The sequence below is a fragment of the Anser cygnoides genome, chromosome 23 (genome assembly GCF_040182565.1).
Source record: "Anser cygnoides isolate HZ-2024a breed goose chromosome 23, Taihu_goose_T2T_genome, whole genome shotgun sequence".
Classification (NCBI taxonomy): domain Eukaryota; kingdom Metazoa; phylum Chordata; class Aves; order Anseriformes; family Anatidae; genus Anser; species Anser cygnoides.
Genome location: NC_089895.1, coordinates 3,848,130 through 3,871,309, shown reverse-complemented (window position 1 = coordinate 3,871,309; position 23,180 = coordinate 3,848,130). Strand labels below are relative to the sequence as shown.

General features: G+C 41.8%; 1 protein-coding gene across 2 annotated transcripts in view; it reads left to right on the top strand.

Moving 5' to 3' along the window:
* The window catches only part of PEX14 (peroxisomal biogenesis factor 14), a 78,094-nt gene that overhangs the window by 19,767 nt on the left and 35,147 nt on the right, over positions 1-23,180 (top strand). For both annotated transcript variants that reach the window (XM_048067743.2, XM_048067744.2), the window contains exon 3: positions 16,890-16,974. In XM_048067743.2, the coding sequence (XP_047923700.2) occupies positions 16,890-16,974 (85 nt within the window). The remainder of the gene's footprint in view (positions 1-16,889; positions 16,975-23,180) is intronic.

The window sequence follows — 23,180 nt, the reverse complement described above, 5'->3', positions numbered from 1 at the left end:
TGCAACTAGAGTGACCGCCTGTCCTGTGAAATCCCAGGACGTTAGCTAGCTCTTTTGCTTTTCACTTCCCATTCTCTCCTCCTTGTGCGTGAACACACGTGCAGAATATCCCATGGTCCAGAGAAGGCCAGTGTGCATTTTGTCATTTCTCTTTTGCATGTGTGCTGCTCTTTGACTGTGAATTAGGTGTAGCAGCTTCAATGAGCGTCTTGGCTCGAGGTAAAATCCCAACAATCGCTAAAGAAACTGCCTGCAAGAATTCGCAAGGCACGGTACTGCGCAGGGTAAGGAGAACAACTGTGGACGGTATCTGGGCTCTGATCTACCAGTTCTCCTGAGAGACAGGAATATGGAGTCTGGAGTACAAAGAGTGAAATGGGGATCCTGTTCTTCCAGGGCTTTGCATGGACCTGTTATTCAGCCTCCATCCCAGCTGCTGGTACAGCAGTGTCAGCTTGGGAGCGGGAGGCTTGGGGAAGTAGTAGAGCTCTCCAGGAATGCTCGTCGCTTTCTTGGAGCCCTGAAAATCACAAGGTTGGCTCCAATGTAATAACAAGTAAGGGAATTCTGTTCTCGTCTCTCTGCTCGTCTGCAGGCTGAAGCAGCCAGCACTGTCGCAGCATCTAACTGGCCCACCAGGGTCCCCCTCATGCCAGGCGTTTTCCTGAGGTTTTTGAGCTGTTTCATTTTTGCTGATGTAATTAGGTTTGAAAGGTGTTGCAGCAGCCCCTCGTGCCATATCCCCTTGGTTCATTGCCTTGCTTTCTCTGTCTCTTCTGCAGGGAAGAGGACAGGTGCTTTGGAGGTCATTTGCACCCCTCAGTCCCACTCACGAAGTGGTAGAAGTTCTCCTGCTTAGATAACTTCGGCTAACCTAGATACTGAAATGATGGAACTAATAAAAAAGAGCTTAGTCTGATCCCAAAGGGGGAAGAGTTGGGTTGGTTAATTAAAGGAGCCTGGCACAGGGCACCTAGTAATTATAGGTGCAAGAAGTCTGAATTTGAAGAGGACTGTGCAGCTGGAGAAGGATAGGGAGGCACCCAGAACTCTGCAGGCTGTGGGCAAGAATGCAGCAAAACCAGATCTGGAAATCAGACTCTGGCAGAATTCCTTGGTGAATTCTTATTTATTCCATTTTTTAATGAGGACCTGAATCTCTCCTTATGCATTTCTGTTTTTGCATGCACATGCGTACATACAATTCCAGTTACACCCTATGGCTGGGAGGGTGGTTTTATTAAAGACCAGAAGATTGAGAGACAGATGTTTTAAGAGACACAGGCCTTGCCCCTGTAAGTGGTTTGGAATAATTAATGCTGACTGCTGCATTGGTTGTATTATCGATGATGCTACCGGGTCTTTATCTCAAGCATCATCTCAGCACCCATGAGTCTGTATCACTGTAGGGCAGAGCTTTTGAAGGCAAAGGGGCTGAAGCCACCAGGACCTGCTGGGAAATTGCTTCTAAACTCTTATGTAGGTGTAGGGTGGGGAACAATGCTATGTCATCACCTGCTCCTCTTTATAGTTAAGTTCCTTAAAGCAGTGTTTCTCAAACTTAGGTTATGACCCCCAAAGGGATGCAAAAGGCTTCAAAGGAAGTCACAAAGTTACTAGCCAGTAAACAGCTTTCTACTTTTAATTGCTATCGGGAGTTCTGTTTCTCCTAGTTCCAAGAGTTAGCATTTATTCCAGTAACTCTCGTTTTCCAGAAGGAACTTGCTGCCGTTTCAGCTGAGGAATGTGGGATGAGCCACCAGGACAGAGGAGTGCAGAAGGGAGTCAAGCATGCAGAAAGTTTGAGAAGCAGTGCTTGAGCAAATTTCATTTTCAAGGGACAAGCTCTGCAAATGTTCCCCAAAACGGATCTATTAACTTTACCTGATGAAAGATAAAGACAGTTGTTTCGTCCCCAGTGGAGTTCTCGGCAGTCCCCATTTGGGGAATGTAGGATTTGTCTGTGCAGAAAAGTGTCGTTTGTTTTAGTGCCCAGGACTAAATAATGAGGCTAGGAGACCATAGCTCTTATCCTACCCTTCCAGCTGACTTGCTGTGTACCGCTAGGTGTATCACGCTAGAAATTGGAACGCTGATTCTAAGGGACCCGAGCTCAAAAGAAGAAAAGCAGCAGTTTTATCAAATTATTGAAGATAGTCCGCAGAAGAAAATAGCTTTGAGAGTTTGACTTGTGTCCTGACTGCGTGTGCTCCTTGGCTGTTGTAAGAGTAAAATAAACAAACGTTAACTTGAGGCACCTCCGTTTATGTTGCAATGGACTAGGGGAATGCTTCTGGTCATTTTTTTCCCCAGCTCAGGTGACTTTACAGCATCTGATCACCTGCATAAAGCCAGAGCTGAGTGCTCCCAATTTTCCCATCCCAAGCAGGCAGCACCCCTGTGTACCTGGAATAAATTTTGAGCCTCCCACACCTCAAAGGCGAAGCATCGCTGGTGGTAGGAAGGGGTGTGTCTCTTGCATGTGGGAAGCTCCTGCAGGGGATTTTTCATAATCCAGGGCCTGTTGAGGAGAGGACTTGAGTGATGGGATGCTCTGGACGTGGCCTGCAGGGAAAACGGAGGAGTGGGTGGGGATCTCCCTAGGCTCTCATGGCTTAACGGCCACATTTAACTGGATTTCAGAGGCGTAAGCATTTTTAGTAAATACTGCTATATCACAGCCTACTTTCTGCTTTTCTAGCTTTGTCTCCATGGGGGTATTCCTTGCGTTATCCCATTTCACAGCCTGAACTTTTGCTCCTACTTAGAGGATTACATGGGGCAGAGCTGTAAGAAGAAAGAAGAATCTTGCCGCTACCCCACCCCTTTATCGCTCCATGTATATCTGGCTGTCTGCTCTCACAGGGGCCAAGCCTTCTGCCTTCCAAAACCCTGCTCTGAAACTGCTGATTCAAGCAGGTAGCAACTTTAGGACTCCTTGCAGAATAAATGCCTCCTGCTTGCTCTCCTGGCACTGGGATTTCCTCTCTGATTTATCGTGCTCAGGTCTGCTAATGTCCCTTGACTAAACTGGGCACGGTGCGATGGTGTGAAGGTCACTTTATATATGCCGTATACATTTCCAGAGATGTGGTGGGAGGGTAGGACATCTGAAACAGCATATCCTGCTGGGAGAAGAAGGAAGAAAAGGATCGCCTGGCTCCTCTTTTCACAGCCTCTTGTGGTGGGATGAAGGTTTTGACAGCCTAATTCAGCATTTAGAGAAAGATAGAGCTGAGCAGAAAGATTCTCCCCCACCCGCTCCTTACAGCCCAGCTGTGACAAACAGACAGATAATTAACAAATCAAGACCTTCTATTAGCCTTGTCCCCGACGCACTGAAGCAGCTCCTATGTTGCATGTGTCCTTTAGCAAATGTCTGTGCTTTATGGCTACAGAGCGAGGTAGTTAGATCACTTCAGAAAGGCAAAGGGTTCTCGGAGATGTCAGCGCACAGATGTTCCCAGGAGTGGAAGAAGTTGGCTCTGAAAGAAAATGGTGGGAAGGAGGTGGGAGAAGTGTACTGTGGCTGTTAGGGTGCGGTGCGTTAGTGTGAAGCATCTTCTAGTAATATAGGACTGAAAGGGATGTATGGAATTAGTGAGTCCCTCCATTTTTTGCAGAAAATGACGTAAGCCGAAGCAGCAGTTGATAGAGCAGGGACTAACCATGACTGTAAAAATTACGTGCAAGGAAATGTGGTTTATGGTAGAAACAGATCTTAACATTACACTGTGGGTAAGGTGTTTGTGCCCTTTCTTTTCTATCGTCAAGCTGTTGAAATGGCATGGGCAAGCCCCAGGTAAGCCACCTCTTCTTTGCTGTAGCTCCACACATTTGGAGAAGAATGAGGAAGCGTGTCAGTGTCCTCCTAGTTCAAGATGTTACATACACACAGGCCATTGGTTCCAGAGCCTAACACATGTTAAAGGAGAGAGACAGGTCTAATTGCATCAAAGCCACTCTTAAGTTCATGTATGTGGAGCCCATCAAGCTGAAAGCATCCAGACAGCATCTGCTGTTATCAAATCACTCTTGAGTCGAGCTAATTAAAATAGAGCTTCATTTTTCTGAACCATTGTTTGGCAGGAATTCGAAACAGGTCTAACCCAATTTCTTTGTGTTTATGAGCCTTTATTATATCAAAAGTACTTTTCTGTAAATGTACAGGGCAGTGTTAAATGAATTGATCCGCACTGTATCACTGTAGATGCACTATGGACTTCCTAATGATTTCTCTTCTAGTTTTTTCCAGATACACCTCAGAAAGCTTGCTTTGTCCCTTATCGTGTCATCTTTTTTCTCTCTTTCCCTTTCTGTCTCACTCTCAAGAAAGTAAATGTCCTTGTATTTCTTTATTTCATATCCTCCTCCTCCACTCTATTGGGATTTTTTGTATTATTAAAACATTTACACATTTGCTGCCACATGCAAATGCAGAATAATAAAACAGGACTCTTTATACTCCAAACAGGAGCAGGAGGTCTCTCACCACTGATTCTTACCCAGTACTCATCCCAGTTGATCACAGGGGAAGGAGAGGAGGGGAATCTAAATGTTGCTGCGTTGAATCTGTTTGGTATAGTGTTTTTTTTTTCCCTTTTTTTTTTTATTTTAAACATTTTACATTTCAGTCTGCAAATTCCAGGTATCACATTCCTCTTTATAATTTGCTACACACCAAACACAAAAGTTAAAGAGACATAGAAATTGCTCCCTGAAGACAGGCTGTACTCTTAGGCATCTGAAAGGTAATTCATGAATATTTGCTGCAGAAAGAGAATACCACACATAGGGCCAGTCAGTTATGAACATGTGAGAGTGAGTAGCAGCCCAGTGAAACAGCAAAGTCAGGAAATAACTACTTTTCCGGTACCTGGTACTTACAATCCAAGCTGTTCATATGATATTAATTCTTTATTTTTGAATAGTGGATTCATATTAAGGAAAAGGATCATAAGGGTTAACATTAGGTAAAAATTCTGACAGTGATCTGTAATGAAATCTTCTCCCTAGAAAGGTAGTAAAGACTTGGGGACTTTTAAAAATAGATAGACAAAATACAAAAAATAAATAGGAGGCAGCAATCCTGCAATAGCTGAAAGAAAGGAGCCCTTTTCAATTTTTTTGTACTTTCTGTGTATTTTTAGGAACTTTGCTTCTTTGACTAAATAAATTCACATTGGAATGGAATTTCAGTACATTATATTTTGCATTTAATGCAGCCTGTTCTGAATGTATATTCAACTCCTCTGTATGAAGTTTAAGAGCAGCATGCATGAATTAATACCGGAAGCAAGTGTGACATTTTTGCTGTAAGCAAACCAATGGGTAAGGTTCGATGAGATGCTTCCAGACTTACCAAGTGTTATCTCACACTCTGTGGTTTTAGAGAGATGAAGAAAATTGTTACTCAGAAGTTTAGTCTTCTGTTCATTGACAGTGACTCTCTCCTGATTCTCTTAAAAAAAAATAAGTGAATTTAATGGTGACAAAAAGCAGAGAGTCATCGTATCCAGAAAGATAAAGCCTCAGATGGAGCATGGACATTGTACTGCGTGCTTTTTCTGTAAATCTTGTAGAAGAGAGCTAGTTAGAGGGCACTACGACTAGGGGCTTGACTAATCTCACCATTTGTTCAGTCCCCCTCTTGTCTTTCGAGACCACCAAGGTGGACAGGAGCTACTTGCCTTTTTGACAACCGTCTCATCAGTGTGATCGGTTTTCCAGCAAAGGGCCATGATGTAATGGTTTTGAGAGAAGAACTTCTGGTAGAGCGCAGCAATAGCGGTAAAGGTAAATCCAGACACTCTTAAATGGAAAAGTAGTTCAAACGACATTTCTGCTCGTGTCATGGTGAGCACAGAATGAATGTGTGAGATCTAAGAATATCTTCGTAGGCTCCCCAGCATTTCCTGCACATGCAATTGTTCCTGTGGTTGCTGCTGCAGAAAGAAGGTTGCCATTCTAGCAAGAAACGCTTGTGCTTTTTTTGTTTTACAACAACAACAACAAAGTCAAGCATTTGGTCGAAGGATCCAAAAGCCCAGGAAATGCATCTCTAGGGCTCCTCGTCAATTTGGAACCTAATGAAATATAGAAAATACTCAATAAAAGCGCCTTTATTACTTTAAATGTTTAAATGTGGAGTTTTTAGCCATCAGGTTAATGTTTTTGTATCATTTTTTGATTTGATTGTGAGCACTTTTCCAGGTATCTCTGCCACTTGAGCACTAATTGGATTTCCACAGATAAACGGTGCTAGCTGCAGCCCTTACATCACTGCGTTTTTACTTCATCATTATTTTATTTGTTTTTACTGTAAAGGTTAATAAATCTTGGTATGTTTAGAGTATGAAACAAGGCAGGCAAGCTAAGAACTACAACATGGAGGGGTGAAGTTTTATGTGCTGCTCTCTGAAATCTGAGGGGTGGAAGGAGAAACAGGGAGCCTTTTGTGGCATTTCTAATGGGCTGTTGGGTGCGTTAGTCAGCCAAGTAGCGATCCATAATCCTTAAGATAAAAAGCGTTGATCTCTCCACTAGTTCTCAGACAGAGCTGTAAGGCATTTGAATTGGGTTACCATTGATTTAAGGTGGGGAGAAGACTGAGTAGCATGGGTCTGCTTAAAAAAGGATATGTGGAAATTATTTAATTTTATTTACTATTTTAAAGAAAATTGGAAGCCTTTCAGTGTAAGTGCACCTGAGATCCCTCTGGTTTTGGAAGGAACTTACTGTGGAACTCCCTAGTCTTTTAGGGAAGAACTAGTTGAATGCAGATTTTAGTCAGGATTTGGACTGCAAATAAATTTCAGTAAGAATTTATCAGCATCCCAGACACTTGCTGTCTCACCCATTTGTTCAGGGAAGCATGGTGATGGTTTTTTGTTTTGTTTTGTTTTTTACCATTCTCCTGATTTCCTGGGAAGGTGAGTATCAATTCCTACCACAGGGAAGCTGCTGCAGTGTAACCCTCCGTTTCCAGCCGCAACCACAACACACAAGCTCTTTTTGGCCTGGCAGGATTCAAACTGGTGCATTTCAAACACTTCCTCCCATTTTGGACTTTGTGGAAACAGAAATTGATTGAACAGCCTGACTTGGGCCAAAGCAGAAGTAAAGACTGAGTCTTCTTTCTTCCGTTACAAAGACAGGAGGCTGCTACGGACGGGTGCAGTACTGAGCACAGTGTTTGCAGCGCTGCCGAGTCGAGCTTTCAGCTGTGCCAGCTCTCGGTAGCAGCAGTGCCTGTTCCTACATTGGTGCTAATCCCTTGCTGTGGTGTGGACCCAGATTTCAGAGAGATTGCTGATGCTCTCTGCAGCATTTGTCAAGGAAAAGGCTGCTTTCTTTTTTCCTGAAGTGAGTAATTGTTTATTAATTTTTCAGCACATAAAGAGTATAATTATGATAGTCCCTGACATGTGCTGGCTGTGCCAAGGTTTAAGGAAAACAAAAACCAGTAGAAGCACAATTTTGAAGCTTCTCTGATTTTGTAAACCTTCTTGCTTTGGACCCAAATTTCTGTGTAGAAATTAGGCAGGAGCACCCTGGTTTAAGAATAATTGTCTCTAGAACCAATTCCCTTGGACATTTTAATTTAGTTTAGGATGGTGGGATCTTACTCAAGTGTTTCAAGAGATAGGAGTTGGTTATCAGTACCCTCGATTTTTTGGTGCATGCAGTCTCCTGTGTAGGTTCAAGAGCATTCTGAATTTTTCCTGACACCTATATGCGTTATTTCTTTAAACAGAGAATGTAACATATCCATGAAAAATGCCAGATTGACTCCATGGGAAAGCGAAATGGACTCATTGTTTGTAGAATATTAATGGCGTGGGCAGCTACAGTGGAAATGTTCTCCGTGTTTGCCCTTATATTGTGTTTCACTCCTTTTCTAGAGGAAGCATCCTGAGTTGCCAGGGCAGCTCAGTTTTGAAACTGCTCATGCAAGTGCCTACAAACGAAGGAGAAATGTTGTGATGTGTGCTTCCTTCTGTTGAGAACTGGACAAAGACAAGGGACGCAGCTGCTTTCAAATCTATAAAATTATTACACTTGCAATCCCTATAGACTAGGCAGCTCTGGCCAATCAGATTTCTTGCCCCTTACTTATTTTTTCCCTTAATGGGGCAATTAACAGCAGGAACAAAGTGCATGGTCTGCTCAGTCTTTATTATTTGTGTTGTAATAAGTGTCTAGGAGGCCAGTTGCAGACCAGCACCAGGCACTCTGCAAATATAGAGTAAAACGACTATTCTTGTCCCAAAGAGCTCTAAGTAAAATATTAAATTTACATTAAGGTCTTCAAGTGTTCCAAGCCCTTCTTCTTTTGCTATTACTTCTCAACTACTGTGGTTTGCATGATTTATTGTGCACCTGTCACAATTTCCAGCTTCTTTAATCTTTCCAACATGAAACCTTTTGTTTGCTAGGTTCGCCAGAAACCAAGTAGTTTCCTCCTGCATCTCCTTATGTATTCTGGCTTTAGGATCTTCCATATAATGCCAGCACAGCCCCCTGACTTCTCTCCTAATAGTTTGGGGTTTTGTTGCAGGAGGGGAGACGCTCTGTTTCTAAGCTGCATTTCCTGTGGAGCTATTAAATGGGGTGCTAGAAATAGCAGGTTCAAGGAATAGTAGCTTGCTGATTTTTCGTGTCCATTTGAGTTATGTCAGTCTGAAACATCTTTACCAGCATCTTCCACAGATGGGATCTACTTCCAGTTCTTTTGCATTAAATCTAAACCGTCGTAATCTAAACCTAGTACTTGCCAGTCTCTCAACTGTGGAATTAGAAGGATCCATGTAAGTCTGAGCAACGATCCCGTCCTGGTGCTTGTCTTTGATTGATGTCGCCTTCTGGAGACTACCATTCAATAGCCATTTTAAGTACTCAGGCACAATTGTTAGATGTGACACAGACTTCCTATTCTTGAGTCATCTTCTAGCTCCCTAGCATGTGAATGAAGCTCCAGCAGTCCTTTTCCGTCCTGCAGCTGAAAGAATGAAGATGTAGTAAGTTACTGGTTCATTGTTTTTTGACTTTGTGCATGTGTGAAGATAATAGGGTAAAAGATTTCTTTCAATAGCTGTTGTGAGCTCTTCAGGAATGGCAACAGGGGGAGAGCAGTGGGAAAGGTAAGAGCTGGAGATGCTGCCCATCTGCTCCCTGAAGATACATGCTTTTTTTATTTATTTTTTTAGTTGTGGAGCCACAGAATGATCTCACGGTTCTGCTGTAGTGAGCATCTTGGACACTGAGTCATTGCATTCCTTTGGAATGATTCAGCTCAACAACTTGACACTTGCATTAATTTTACAGCACAGAGCCTCAATGATCCCTAAGCTTCCTTCTATAAGAAGGGAGAAATGAGATGTATAAATTGGGTATTGCCCTGAAAAGTTTAAAAATCAGATTCTCTTTAGTCAGTTTTATCCTTTCGTCATCTCTCTGGCATCTTTCTTAGGTCCCGTTGAATCGGTTTGTTGACCTGATCACGGCACGCTGGCTTCAGGCACACTTGGAAGCTGTATGCCTTACCTACTTGCACGAGACACTGCCTCTCTAGTCCATATATTATCCGCAATGATCCCGTGCATTCAGCACTGAGGTTATTGCCATTTTTATATAAACAGAACTTCAAATAATTTGCTGCCAGTTGGATTGCAGGCATTATCTTCCCTCCCCTCCATCCCGTTCATCTTGCTGTAATACCTTCTTTGGTGGTTCTGGTGGCTGGAGGAAGCTTGCAACTTAAGTTTAGGCAGAAGTACAAAAAGGGGATTTTTAAAAAGTTTCCCTCCGAAAGCGAGATTATATCTTTCCTTTTCAGTGAAAAAAATTGAGTGTTTGAACTCTAGAAAAAAGGTTTGTGCTACTTCTTGCTTAAAATGTATTATGGCTGCATTTTCAGCTTAAGATTAGGTTTGCTGTTCTGCTAATACTTCCTGCAAGGTGTTTTTCCAGCATTTATCACTTGCCTGTAACAATTTGTGTGACCTTAAGCCTGGTGTTACAGTGTCTCATTTGGAGCTGTATTCCTTTCGGAATTAAAAGAATACAGAGCACATTCTCTCTGTGTATAAATATAGTTATTGTACATTTCTTTTAAAGCATGGGCAAAGGTTTCTTGTTCTCTTCAGTTTTATGCATGGAAGTATTACCTGAATGAGCATTATTTCTGATAAAAAGAGAGGAATTTTATCAGGATGTCCACTATGTTTTAAATTGAATCAGAAGAAACTGAAGATGGCAGAGATATTTCACTTTGAAAGGTGACTACTACACAGACGAAGTTGCTACTTTTCATAAGGGCTTTCACTCCATATATCATTGTGTTTTAAGAGAGACTTGGGTCAATAATACCATGCTTTAGAATTCCCTAAATACATATTTACACAATAGACCTTAAAATATATTAGTCTATCATGTCAGCTCCTGTACACTTCTATCAGGGATGTTTTATGTCCTTAACATATGATACAATAAAACTTTATTTTATATAGCATTTTTCATACAAATTGTATCCTGGAATGCAGCGTGGGGTTAAATAAGACTTTCACAAGGTTAAAATTAAAAAAGCTGGAGGGTGCAGGAAAATTAAGGGGTACGCATGGGAAATATTTAACCGAACAATGGGAATCTGGACGGAGAGGCCACAGAGCTGGGAGAGACTGTGAGGCTCATTCAAGCTGCAGATCGGGATCCCTGGAAATGATGAGGTTATGTGAGGAAAGACTGGTTCTGTGTGAATAAAGAAGGTGGAAAGGTCATGCCTTTCTGAACAGCTGGAGGAAACGTGAAGTGGCTCCTGGAACAAAGAATCCGAGAACGGGGACTACGTGGAGTCACTCCTTCGGAGCGAGAATAGCAGAGGAAACGGGGGGAAAGTGCGTTGAAGGGAAAGAAAGCAGCTGAAAGCGTGCCCCGGGAGCTAACCTGCGGGGCGGGAGGGATGGGATCGGGGCGGCAGCGTGCAGCGGGGGCTTTGCAGCGCCTGCCTTCCCGCTCGCTCCCGCACGCGCAGGGAGTGCAGGGGTCTCGGCTGCGCGGGGGCTGTCCCTGGAACCAAGTAGGCACAACAAGATGACACCAAGACAGCTCAGCTTGGGATTTTTCTCTGGCTTTTATCAAATTTTTTTTTTTTTTTTTTGGTCACCCTATTAATGTAAATTAAGTAAGGCTTTTTTGTATGTGATAATTATAGATAAATGTATTTAAAGTAGATCTGGATTTTGTAGTCCTCGGGAAAAAGAGGAAGAGTAATTTTTCCCCCCGTCCCTGTCATGTGTTCATTTTAATGAGCAATTTTAAAAAATTGAAAATAAAAGAGGAAAATGAATAGGTGTTGAACCAGCCTGTGATATGTAAATGCCAACTAGTAATTACCTAAAACCTCAATTTTCTTTCTGTTTCATCTTGCAAAACATTTCATTTCCACTGAGTGAAAACACTTAATTTGGGCTCCGCCGCTGAAGCCTGCCTCTCAGCACCGCCGCCCGCGCCCGCCTCGGCTAGGGGGAGTCCTGGCTCCGCGCTACCACCCGCTCGCCAGCCCAAGGTTATTCCTCCTGCCGCCCGCTGCCTCCTCGCTGCTGGATGGAAATTCACCTGCCCCCAGCTCACGTTCGGCTTCGCTTTCGGGAACCTCTTTCTTTCAAGGCTTAGTGAAAATTGGGTGGTGAATTCACGGCTGGAATTTGTTTTCCCTGCCTTTTGTCTGCTTGCTGTTACACTCGTGATTTCGAGTTAGGTTTCATTCATGCAACTGTCAGAGTTTCTGGGCACCTGGGATTTTTCTTTTTTAGTTATTATTGCCCTTTTTTGGTTGCTGTATTCTTGTAGTTCTGGGTTCTTAATTTCAGGTACGGTTTGAAGCCTGTTCCTTCCTTGCCTTTGTTCTTTTCTGGTTCTGACTCCTGTGAATCTTGCTTTAAATTGTATTCATTTTTTCTTTGCTCTGCTTTACATGAGGGCTTTTTTTTTTTTTTCATTTAAAAACTTTTCTCTGCACAAGACTGAGATCTACCAAACTGTCGTTTTCAACATCCTCTCACAACAGAAATGAATTCCTGATTCTGTCCCTTTTCACAAAGATTTCAGTGAAATCCTAGGAGCTTTGAAGCTCCTGTTTTGCCTCCCCTGCCTGACCTGCTGTTTCTGGGAAGCATCACTTGGGCATTCGGGGGCCCAGGCCGGTGGGTTGGGACGAGGCTTGGCCGGGAGGAGCACGCTGGCGCTAGCGCTGCGAGGTGTCCCAGGACCCCAGCTCCGAGCGCTCTGCCTGCAATCGCGAGGCGCAGCGCCTCTTTAGTGAGATATATGGCTTCATAATTAGCCCCTTGCATTTTTTCACGAGTGCTAGCATCAGCGTTCTATGATGTGTTTTCCTGATTAACAGCTGCTTTGCAACTATTTCCGTGTGCCACCGCTAACCATATTTGTCAAGTTAGTCCTGACAGAGCACTGCTTTCTTACCAAAACGCAGCGTTTCTCCTAGAAGGGGTTCTCGTGTTCGTCGCAGTGCCAAGCTTTTAAGTCAGCCCTTGTTAAAACGTAAGTTGGCTTTAGCCTGATGCTTGTTAACAGGCTTCTGGGTATCTCCTTTGGAGTAGGAGTGCAGAAACCTTTCACAGACAATTTAATCTTCTGAGCCTTGCGAACATACAGCCGTACACTGAGGGGGTGTTGCTGTAGGCTAATATATTGATCAGTTCCATTTGCCCTATAGCTGTGGCCTTCTGCTCTGGCTGAAATAGGTTGAGTGTTTGTTGATACTGCCATATTATTATTTTTTAATACACTGGGAAAAAAATTAATTCCAACTTCTTTTACATACGTCATGTATATTGCCAGTGTTGATTGCTTCCGCACATGTAATGTAAACTGTCTGTGCATAGTTCATGGCCTGTGCCGCCTCTGCTTAATGAAAAGAAGTGTTGCATTTAAACAGATACAGATCCACTCAGAAAGACAAAATACCAGCCCTTGCAACGTATAATTCAGACCCAACCTTTACATCACAGGTCATCTCAAAGTCTCAGTCTATCAACAAATGCTGTTTAGTAATAACCTACAGAGGGTTCCCAGTATTAGGAAATCTATTAGAGCTCTTACTGGCTGCACTCCCAGTGGCTTTTGCTTCTCTTCTCCATGTGGACCTCTTTTACCAAATCCTGTAGAGCTTTTAGTGATGGAGGGTGGTTTTGTTTTCTTTCTTTTCTTTCTTTTTTTTTTTTTTTTGAAATGTTAGAAAGTGAGCATTTGGCACTGCATTTTAAATCTGAAGGTTTATTTTTTCTAATGCTAGTAACTGATAAAGTAGCTTAGACTGCTTTCCTGCAGTCTTGAGCATAATAAGAAATAAGGCTGGCTTTACCTTCCCCATTAACACAAAAGGGAGGGAAATTAGAAATGAGGGACCTTGGCTGTAACGTCAAAGTGCCGTGCTTTGGCCCAGAATTTCACCAGCCTGCTGCACTCCCACAACATCTGCAATAAAGTTCTTGTCTCCATTTTATATCTTTGACATTGAAACAGAATATTTGGCCTGAATTTATGTAATTTGGCCAGACGCAAATATAATCCATGAATAGTAGCATTCATCTTCTAAAATCAAACTGGAGGACAAGATCTGCCGCGGGATCCCACCCACCACCACCCAGAAATACGTCTTTGCCTGCCATGTCACTGCAGGGGAAGCGCTGGTGGGATAGCAAGTTTATGGAATTAACTTGTTTTTAAACCCCAAATACGTTGTCTTTCATGAAGAGAAATATGTAACTGATCCGCTAGATAAAACTAGTTTGCTGGCCAATGTGTGCTGGCAATCTAAGAATCGGAGTAGTGATACAATGCACATTATTTGGCAGTGTCCTAATACTAGAAAAATTTGGAGAAGTGTTACAAATGCAACAGAAATAGTACAGAACAATGTTACCAGCTGAGTCAGAGTGCTATTTGCTGCATGATTTTTTTCAGCTATACATAGGATTGCAAAGTCTTCTTCTCATCTTCCCCCCCTCCTTTTTCTTTTTCTGTTTTTTAAATTATGGACTGCAGTTGCCCTTGTTTGTGCAAAGAAAATGATCCATAGAAGGTAGGAACGTTCTTGGGTATGTTTGTTGAAAATATTGGCGTTTTGACATGGCCAAAATTGGTTCGTAAGTATACAAGATTGGCCTCACGTATACAAGATGAATTACAGAAATGAAGAAGTTTCAGCTCAGCCTACAAGAGAAAATGCAAACACAAATATGAAAAATGTGGGATTATTCGAAAGAGGAGTAAATGTTCTTTTTTTTTATGAAGTTTGTTATTGCCTGTAATTTTATTTTGTTTTAAGATTAAAAACTTTGTGAATAATGCAGGAAATGATGCAGGGAAGAGATAAAATAGAAGTTTATTTTGGAGTGAATTTTACTACTGAAATGTTTACATTTTTGCAAGGCAAAAATAAGTTTTAATAAAGAGTTAGAATCAATAAAACGTTAAAAGGGTTGTGATTAAAATAGCACAATGAAAAATACTGTTTATTTCTTACAGGCTTTTTTTATGCTTAAAAAGTGATAATTAAATATGAGAGCTTGCAGGATTTCAGGTCTGCAGGCCTTTTGTGTCTGTGTCTCTCGCTCACTAAATGTGGGAGGGAGTGTTGAGGAGTTCCTGAAGAAACAAACAAGTAATTATTGTTAGAGGGAAAGTGGTTTTGATATGTTCGCATATCTGGTGGTCTGCTCGTTTGGGCATCTTTCTTATTCAGCATATTACCTTAAAGTTATTAGTTTGTGTGCTTCATATTTCTGCATCTGGTGTAGCAATATCAGCACTGTTTAAATATGTGATTTGCCTGTCACCTGCGTTTCAGCCGGAGAGAGATCAAGTGCACATAAATGAGACCAAAATGTACTTTATGTGGGGTATTTTGCTGTAGTATTTTATGGTTTAAAATTACTGAATGTAAACTTAAGAAAAAAAATGAAGGAAAATAAGAAAAGGAAAAGAATGAAAAATACCCCCTTCATTTTATCCTCCCAACTTCGAAGTGTGCCGGGACTTTGTCAAATTCCCGTTAAAATAAATATGTCAATTTCATCTCTCTTCCAAATTCATTTATCATGCTTTTTTAAAAGGTGTTTTCTGCTTTACCTGATGTTTAAATTGGATTCGCTCGTTTATGCTGTTCTTTGCTGTATCCCCCATGTTTTTCTTAAATGAATTAGTAATGACAGCGTACTCCATCATACCCTCTCTACAGCCACTTTAAGGGAAGCCTGGTGATCTAAACCTTTTAACCTATTAAAGATGATTTTCCCCAATTGAATCAGACCCACCACAGGTGTAATAACTAATCATTTAAACTACACCTGCTATTATGTATTTTTAAGCCATTATGCGTGTTGGATAGATGATAATTCATGTTTATTGCATTGTCCAATGGATCCGTTTTGCCTACACTAGCCTGATTAATGTATTTAAAGAAATAAGAGATGCAATTTAAAAAAAAAAAAAAAAAAAAAAACATTGATGGAATGCACCGAGGAGTACATTGAAAGTGCCATTAAACCCATCAGAACTTTGCTCTCTGACCAGAAATGCATATTCGAAGGCTTTGATTCAAACACAAAATGAAACTTGGTGATTTCAATAGTGATGCTATTTTGTCTTTCTTTTTCTGCTGTGAAAATTTTTGAAAACCTTTTCGGGACTGAATTTTGGAAAGTGTTTTAAGTAAAACTCTTCAAGAGCTACCTAACATGGGCCTACTGTATGCCACCATTTTAGAAGGCACAGGCCTCTGTTTGGGGGGAAAAACCTCTTCCCTGTTTATGCATGGTTATTTTTAACTAGAGAGGAAGGAAGTCATCTCTTCCAGTAGTTCGCATAGATGTGTCCATCTCCTACATGCTGTTAGCTTTAGGCAGATTGTTCCCCCCGATGCCACAATCAGAACAGATGCCTTTGTACAGAAGTAAATCGAATCAGCTGTTTTTCACCAGTGCAGCAGCATGTAATAATGTGTATAACAATATAGGAGGGTATGTGGAAAGTTGACCTGCTACACGAACAAAAAAAGGAAATACCTGTCACTGGCACTAAATCCTAATGTGAAAAACCGGTGCCATTGTTGCTGATGCCGTTCAGTGTTATCCCAGACTTTATCCTTTGTTTGGATAAGTGAGTTTGTTTTAAGTGCTGTGACACCTTAAAGAAGCACGTAGAGGAAGTCGGTCATTAGACAAAAATGATCTGTGATTTCTACCAGAGCGGAACATAAAGTAACCACTCACCAACCCACTTATGTCATAAGAAGTGACTTTTTTGATATTTTTGTTGTGTGATCCACAACACGGGAAGTTGCTTCTTTTCCAGTCGTGACAAGCTGAGGTTTTTTTATTGCTGACAGTAAGTTGGAATGATGGCAGAAAAGGCCTTAATCTCTGAGATTTTGCAGGGAACTTTAAGTCAGAAAGAAAGGAATCATTCTTCCTAGTAAGAGTCTACTGTTGCAGATCACATGAGATGTCTTAAGGTTGCCATCAACTATAGGAGCCAACTTCGGTAAGAAGATCACTGTAAATGACAGAAACTTCTGAGAATCTTAATAGAGATTTTTGTACAGGTCAAGCTGCTGAAAGAGCAATTCAAACAGAAACTTCTAGGTTGAAATACCATAATTTGCTGATTACAGTTTAGCCACAAACACTGATGGTTGTTGAACCATCTCTGAAAGCTGGATCTGTGTCAGCTCCAGACTGTCTCCATGTGTTAGATTCGATGCCTTCTTTGCAGTACAAAATGCATAATGTAAAATAGGAATTTGACCATTCCTAACTTGGATCTTTTTCTCTCTTCTGTTTCTCGATTCCTCCTACCCTCATCAGATTGTGACAGCAGTGAAGTTTTTACAGAATCCACGAGTCCGCCAAAGTCCTATTGCAACCAGAAGAGCATTTCTGAAGAAGAAAGGTATGGACTCTTTAAGTTTGTGGTCTCAGTGATAATGAGGGAGTTTGAGTTAGGGTTAAAGCCAAGAAGTATTTCTATGGAAAACTGGATTCTAAGAACAAAGCAGGTAGTCTGTCTGAGGGAAAAAAAAAAAAAAAGGTTTTCAAGAAATACCACTCTTTTCTTCCATACTGACTAGAGCAATATTGGCACCAGATGTGGAATTGTAGAACACAGAAGACACGTTGGAAGTTCTCACGTTAACTATTATTGCACATTTTCTGAGAGGAGGACGGTTTAGAGTTGTGGAATAGTTGGCCAGTTCTAGTCTTCGTGATGTTGGCTTTAGAATGACCAGCTTCTAGGTGAAAAGGTCGATTGTTTCTGAAGAGAGCCAGGGAGAGGAATGAAGGGCGAAGGACTTTGTAAAAGTAAACAAGATCAGAGTAAGGTTAAGCTTGGGGTCAACCTGACTTTCAGGCTGAAATGGTAAATTACTGACTGAGTTTAGTTCTTTTCTACAGCAGGGAAAGAACAGATCCTGACAAATCCTATATCGTCTTAGACAGGTGGAACATACTTTTTGCATTGCCTACTGAGAATTTATTTTACTTTTTGATTTATAAAGGAACTGCCTTTTGTTTATTTTTTTCTTTAATGTAAAGTTTTGTTCAACAACTTAGAGTGCATTTCAGGTGAAGTTCACTCCATATTATGCTGCCTTCCATATTATGCTACCCTTCTAGGACCCTATTGCTTAAATCTTTAATGTAAGATGTAAATAATAAGGACAATCATACCTTGGAGTTAATTACATGCGCTGTGGAGCACTTTAAGCACTTGGAATGATACTGAAAATACAAACTCCAAACTTCAGAGGGGAGTGACCCACTTAAACAGTGAAGTCATGAGTACTTCAGAGTACATCAAATTCTAAAGCTAAAGATCTTGGGCTTTAAAAAGTAGGGAAGCCTATGAAATACATTAATAAGTTTGAGGATATGAGCTGTTTATTGAGATGCCTGAGACCCAATGTCATGAGGAGAGCTTAAGTACACACACCACTCTGCTCATCTTGAATAGCAAAGGACCTAGAAGGCAATGGTGCAGTCTTGTGTTTTAGCAATGCTGTCATGACAAGTAGTACATGGGTACATCAGTTTTAATGCGCTCGTCTCACTGCTTGTCCTAGCGCCAGTTAGAGTGTTCCAGCCACATAGTTAGGTACGTTGCTTGCCCTGCCCTGCCATCAGGATGGCATTAAAATTTGGAGCCTGTTGGCCGCTGTGCTCCATGAGTTTTTCCTTGAAATATGTGGACCTACGGGGAGTAATTAATCATAAAAGCTTGGGGATTTCAACTCTATCATCGAAGCAATGAAGCAAGGGAAAGCTGAGCCTAAAAGCTGTGCTGATTACCCGGGGTAACCTGATACAAAATCTATTGTTGCCGAGAGATCCTTAGCCCCCAGTATATCGTGCAATATTATAACTGCCTGATCTTCTCCTGTGCTGACAATGACCAGTTATTCCTCATTTTCTCTCTCAACACAGCTGGGTTAGAATTTCATTTGCAGAAGGTATTTAGAGCAATTTAGAGACAAATGTCTCTGGTGTTTGCTCTGCACTTCCCCACCGCAGGCTTCGCTGAACAGTTTTTAGTATCAGGAGCTCCATCTAATCTGTTTAATTTTAATAAATCCCTGACTGGGAGAAGAGGAAGGGTGGGGAGATGGAGGCAGAGAGAAACTGTGGCCCGACTAATACTTCTTATGAATTACTTGGCTAATAATTACTAAAGAGCAGAAATGGTTTGGTAGAGCTGTTTGTTTGTTCCTGTTTGTTAATTAGCCCTCCTTCCCTTTGTGCTAATTATTTGTTTGAAAACTGAACAGTAGGAGATAGGAAGGAGCAGGGTCCAGTAGCGCCTGTACCCAGCGGTCTTTGGAAATACGGCCGTATGGAATCTGACCACTGAGCTCACAACGTGAGCTCTGTCCAGTACTCGAGAGCAGAGTGTATGCACGTGCTGTAGCAGATGGGGGCAATTGTTCCTGCAGCCTAGGTGTTCTGGCTAAATCCAGTCCTGGGTAAAAGGGGATCGTACAGTTTGGTAGGCTGTTCCTGCTTTGCTCCGATACGCAGTCACTGTCATCCCAATCACCATGTTTATCCCCATTTTAGAGAAAGTTGTGTTGTCTGCTAGAGAAGTCCTCACTGTCGGTCAAAAAAAAAAAGCATTTTCTGTACAGCAACCATTTCAGTTACAAGAGTTTCTATTAAAATAACGTCGTAGGAAATGATACAGAGATACCCTTGTGGTTTCTTCAGTCCAGGCTACTTCCAGCAGAACTTGCAGTAGAAGGGAGAGCTTTGACCTTCCTGTGGACCACTGAAGAATTTCAGTGGAGGGGCAAATCCATGAATTTTCATATCTCTGGTACACCATGTATGAACCTCATGTACGCCGTGTATGAACGTGCTTTTTGTAGTTACTGTTGTGGTACCCTGCAGGAGAGGTCTCTGACTGCCCACTGGGTCTGGGTGAAAGCTGCTGCAGTAGAGAGGCCAGTGTCTGGGAACGCCGAAGGAAAAGGCTAGGTGCCCTGCCCCTGCAGCAGCCTCCCACTATCCCAGCTACAGCCGTTGTAGCCTACAGGAACAGAACTGGAGCATTACCTGTGGGTGAGCTTTCAGGTCCTGCAATCTCACTTCTGAGACTTACAGAGATGGTTCCGCCGTGAATTATAATTTTCTTCTCTTTTTTTTTATAAGCATCCCTTTCCTAAAAATGCCAATCAAGTTTTATTTTCTTTTAATGCTCTTTAATATAGGAACTGAGGTTCTTAATACATTTCAGTTCAGTAGGAGATGAAAGTTACTTCAGGATCATCAGTTGGACTGGGGCTGGCTGTGAAACAGGAGTTGCAGCAGCTGAAAGAAAGGAGGCTTCCCTGGGTACTCACAGGTCAGGGGGTTGCTGAACTGCTCTCAGGAACCTGGGATGAATCTGTTGATGACAGCTGGGAGAATGAGGGTGTCCTGAATTTGTAAAAAGGTCTTTCAAAAGTTGGATGAGATTTCTGTGTTGTCTTAAGCACTTTTAAACTCCCAAATACAGAGGCATTAATGAGAAACATGAAGTTATTAGAATCATTTATCATTTTCTTTGAAGCTTACACTGGCATTTTGTGTAATTTATGACATTTCCTCCTTTTTATCATGAACTTCTTCAGATGAAGGGAAAAACAGCTGTTTCCCTTCAGAGTATCTGAAAGAAAAGAAAGGAAAAAAAGATGCTGTTTGTTTTTTGTCCAACTCGCTGATTCTGCTGATGACATGCCACAGAATAAGCGGCGCCTTGGGAGTAATTAGACAACATGTGGGGTTTAAACCCTTGTGGAAATGTGTCTGTCATCTAACTGTTGTGCCTCAGATGTCCTGTACTGCTCAGCTACCCATCCGGTAACTCATGTGGTTTGTTAATTTTGTGTACTCCGAATCCGTAACTTCTGGCAAGGTAGAGAGTTGGGGTGGAAGTGCACAATGCGCATGGAGCTTCATTATTTGGGGTGCTGGTAGCTGCTGAAACACAACAGGCTACATGCTTCCCAAAGCAATCATACTCTTGCTTGGTGAGATGTGCTGCAGGCTGTTGGAATTGTTGTCTTTGTCTTTTTCCATCCTGTGTCTATTAATCTGTTTCAGTACTTCGGCTGATAGGAAGGGAGTTACTACATAACGTTTTCTTTTGGGTCTCGCACAGCTTTTTGCAGTGCATCAGAGTTCCAGAAAATTATGCCAGTGTCAAGCTGTCAGGCTGTGGTGATTTCTGAAGAGATGAATAAATAATTTAATTTTACATGCCCCTTCCAGCCAGAGCTCAAAGATACTTGACTCACTGGAAACAAATGCCATCAGCCCCAGGATCTCCAGTAGAAAACCAGCTGAATTTCCTTCTTCTTTCTGTAGTCTGCATTCTTGGAAGTCAAACCCCTGTCTTTTCCTCTTTGCCAAAGAAACCAAGGTGGATCACCTTGAGGACCTGAGAGAAGGGGGCACAGCCTACTGCTGGAGGGCTTTAAAGGAAGTAAATTCTTCAGCAGATTTCAATTTAACCCTCTTTTATTACTTTTCTTTTTTATAATTTAAGTCCATTTCATGAGGCAGTTTGCATGTCCTTGAATGGAATCTCGTTACCATGAAAGCTTTTTTAGCATTGATTTCATAACAGTCTTAATTTAATAGCGCCGTCATTACTGAGAAGCCCGGAGAGTGAGGCCCTAGCTTTCCAGGTCACTGACCTTTTAATTACAAACCTTGTTCTGATGGCCAGGTTATCGACTGGACAGCTCCCAGCTTCTGCCCCCAGCATGAAGATGAAAATAACTTTCCTCCCCCACTTCCAGAAAAGGGAGGAAAAGAAAAGTAACCTCTTGTGTTTCCAAAATTAATTTTCTCCTTCAGCTTTACTTTGTAATTAATTCTTTAACATGTCTCAGTGAAGCTCGAACAGTTTTTATAAAGCTTTTCCTAGAGCAGAAAATACAATGCAAGCCGATAGAGTCCAGTGACAATTCATGCAAAAAATATAGTTGGTAATCTGTGCTGTCGAGTATTTGGGCCAACTGCAAGGGTCCTCCAAACCTCATTCTTCTCTAGAAATGACCAGTTTTGAGAAAAGAATGTGTGATTAGGCCAGAAGTGTAAACTATTCAAGGAATGCTAGGTGACTTGCCCTTCTCTTCAAACATACTGGCAGGATACGGATTTAAGAGGTGGTGAAGAAAAGGAACGAAGACCTGACTTCACTGCACAGCCGATAGTGTGAATGAGCACTTGTCTTGTTTTGCACTTGCAGATTGGGTAACTTGTTCTCTAGCTGTCTAATTAGCGTTCTGTGCTCGTGCCTGGGTAGACCTCATCACTTGCACATGCAAAGCTGCAAGTGAGACCTGGAATTCAGGTATTGATTCAAAAAAGAAATGGCAAGAATGCACTTAGTGTATTAAGCGTCTAGAACAGAGTACTTGAGCGCTGAAAGTCCACTCCACGGCTAGAACCAGGCAGGGTGTGCTTTCCGATTAGTACAGGAGTTTGGAACAGGTGTTCAGGCAGCACAGAGTACGTCTAACAGCTTGTGTAGATGTACGGAAATGATTGTACAGGTTAAAGGAAAGTCAAAGTGCATTCTACATTTTCATAATGCTTTTCATTTGAGAATCTTAGAGCACATTGTACCCATTAACCACCGAAACTTTGCAGCTATTTGCATCAAGCACATTTGATGGTGTGTATAGGGTTATCAATATCTTGCTGTGCTTTCCACTGAAAAGCTTTCACTTCTGAGGTAGAGGACAGTGGCTGTTTAACATCACTATATCTTTTTTAGGAGAGGAAATGAAGAATACTTTATCTAAGTGATCTTGCAGGGGGAGCTTTAGGGATAGAGAAAGTAATTACCGAGTAAAAAATTTACTAAGATTCTTGAAAAGCACTATGGGATATTTAATTACTAAAGATGCTTAGGCCTCTGTTTATGACTTTGAAAGACAGCAAATATACCTTATAATATTCTGCTTAAGTTAAAGAAAAATATATCCTACACATGTTCTTGCTACCAGTTTGTTCTTTAGGTGCCACCCGTCCCCAGGCTTTGGGTCGATACAACCCTGCCTTAGTGGGGAAATCTGGTTGTATCCTCAGGGAACTCATTAGGGACCCAGAGAATGAATGCTTTCAATGCTAACAAACTCCCAACAGTTCCTGTCTCAATCAGCATCATCAGTCGTCACAGCCGTTACCGGCACTGTGCTACGTTTACCCAGTGCTGATAATGTTCAACGTACGAGGAAGACTTCCACCACTGGAGTTTCATAATCCAGAAGAATAAATGTGCCCATGAACCAGAAAGTAGTGCCACAGTTCTGTGTTTTGCATTAGTTGCCTTCTTTTTTTGTCCTGAAAGTGATTGAGATTCTCCATCCATCTGCAGAGGAGATGTCTCTCTCTCCTGCCAGTCTTCTGTGTACATATCTGTCACCTGCTGTTCAGCACCAGCCTATTCATCATGCTGACTCTTTTCCCCCATCAATTTTACCATTGCTTGTGTTATCTGAACTTGTCATGAACTCTACAGATTTTCTTGGCTTGTGTGCCAAGAAGAGACCTGCAGAAACACTGTTAACAAAATGGGATCAAATGATTGACCTTAGGACATCCCGGGAA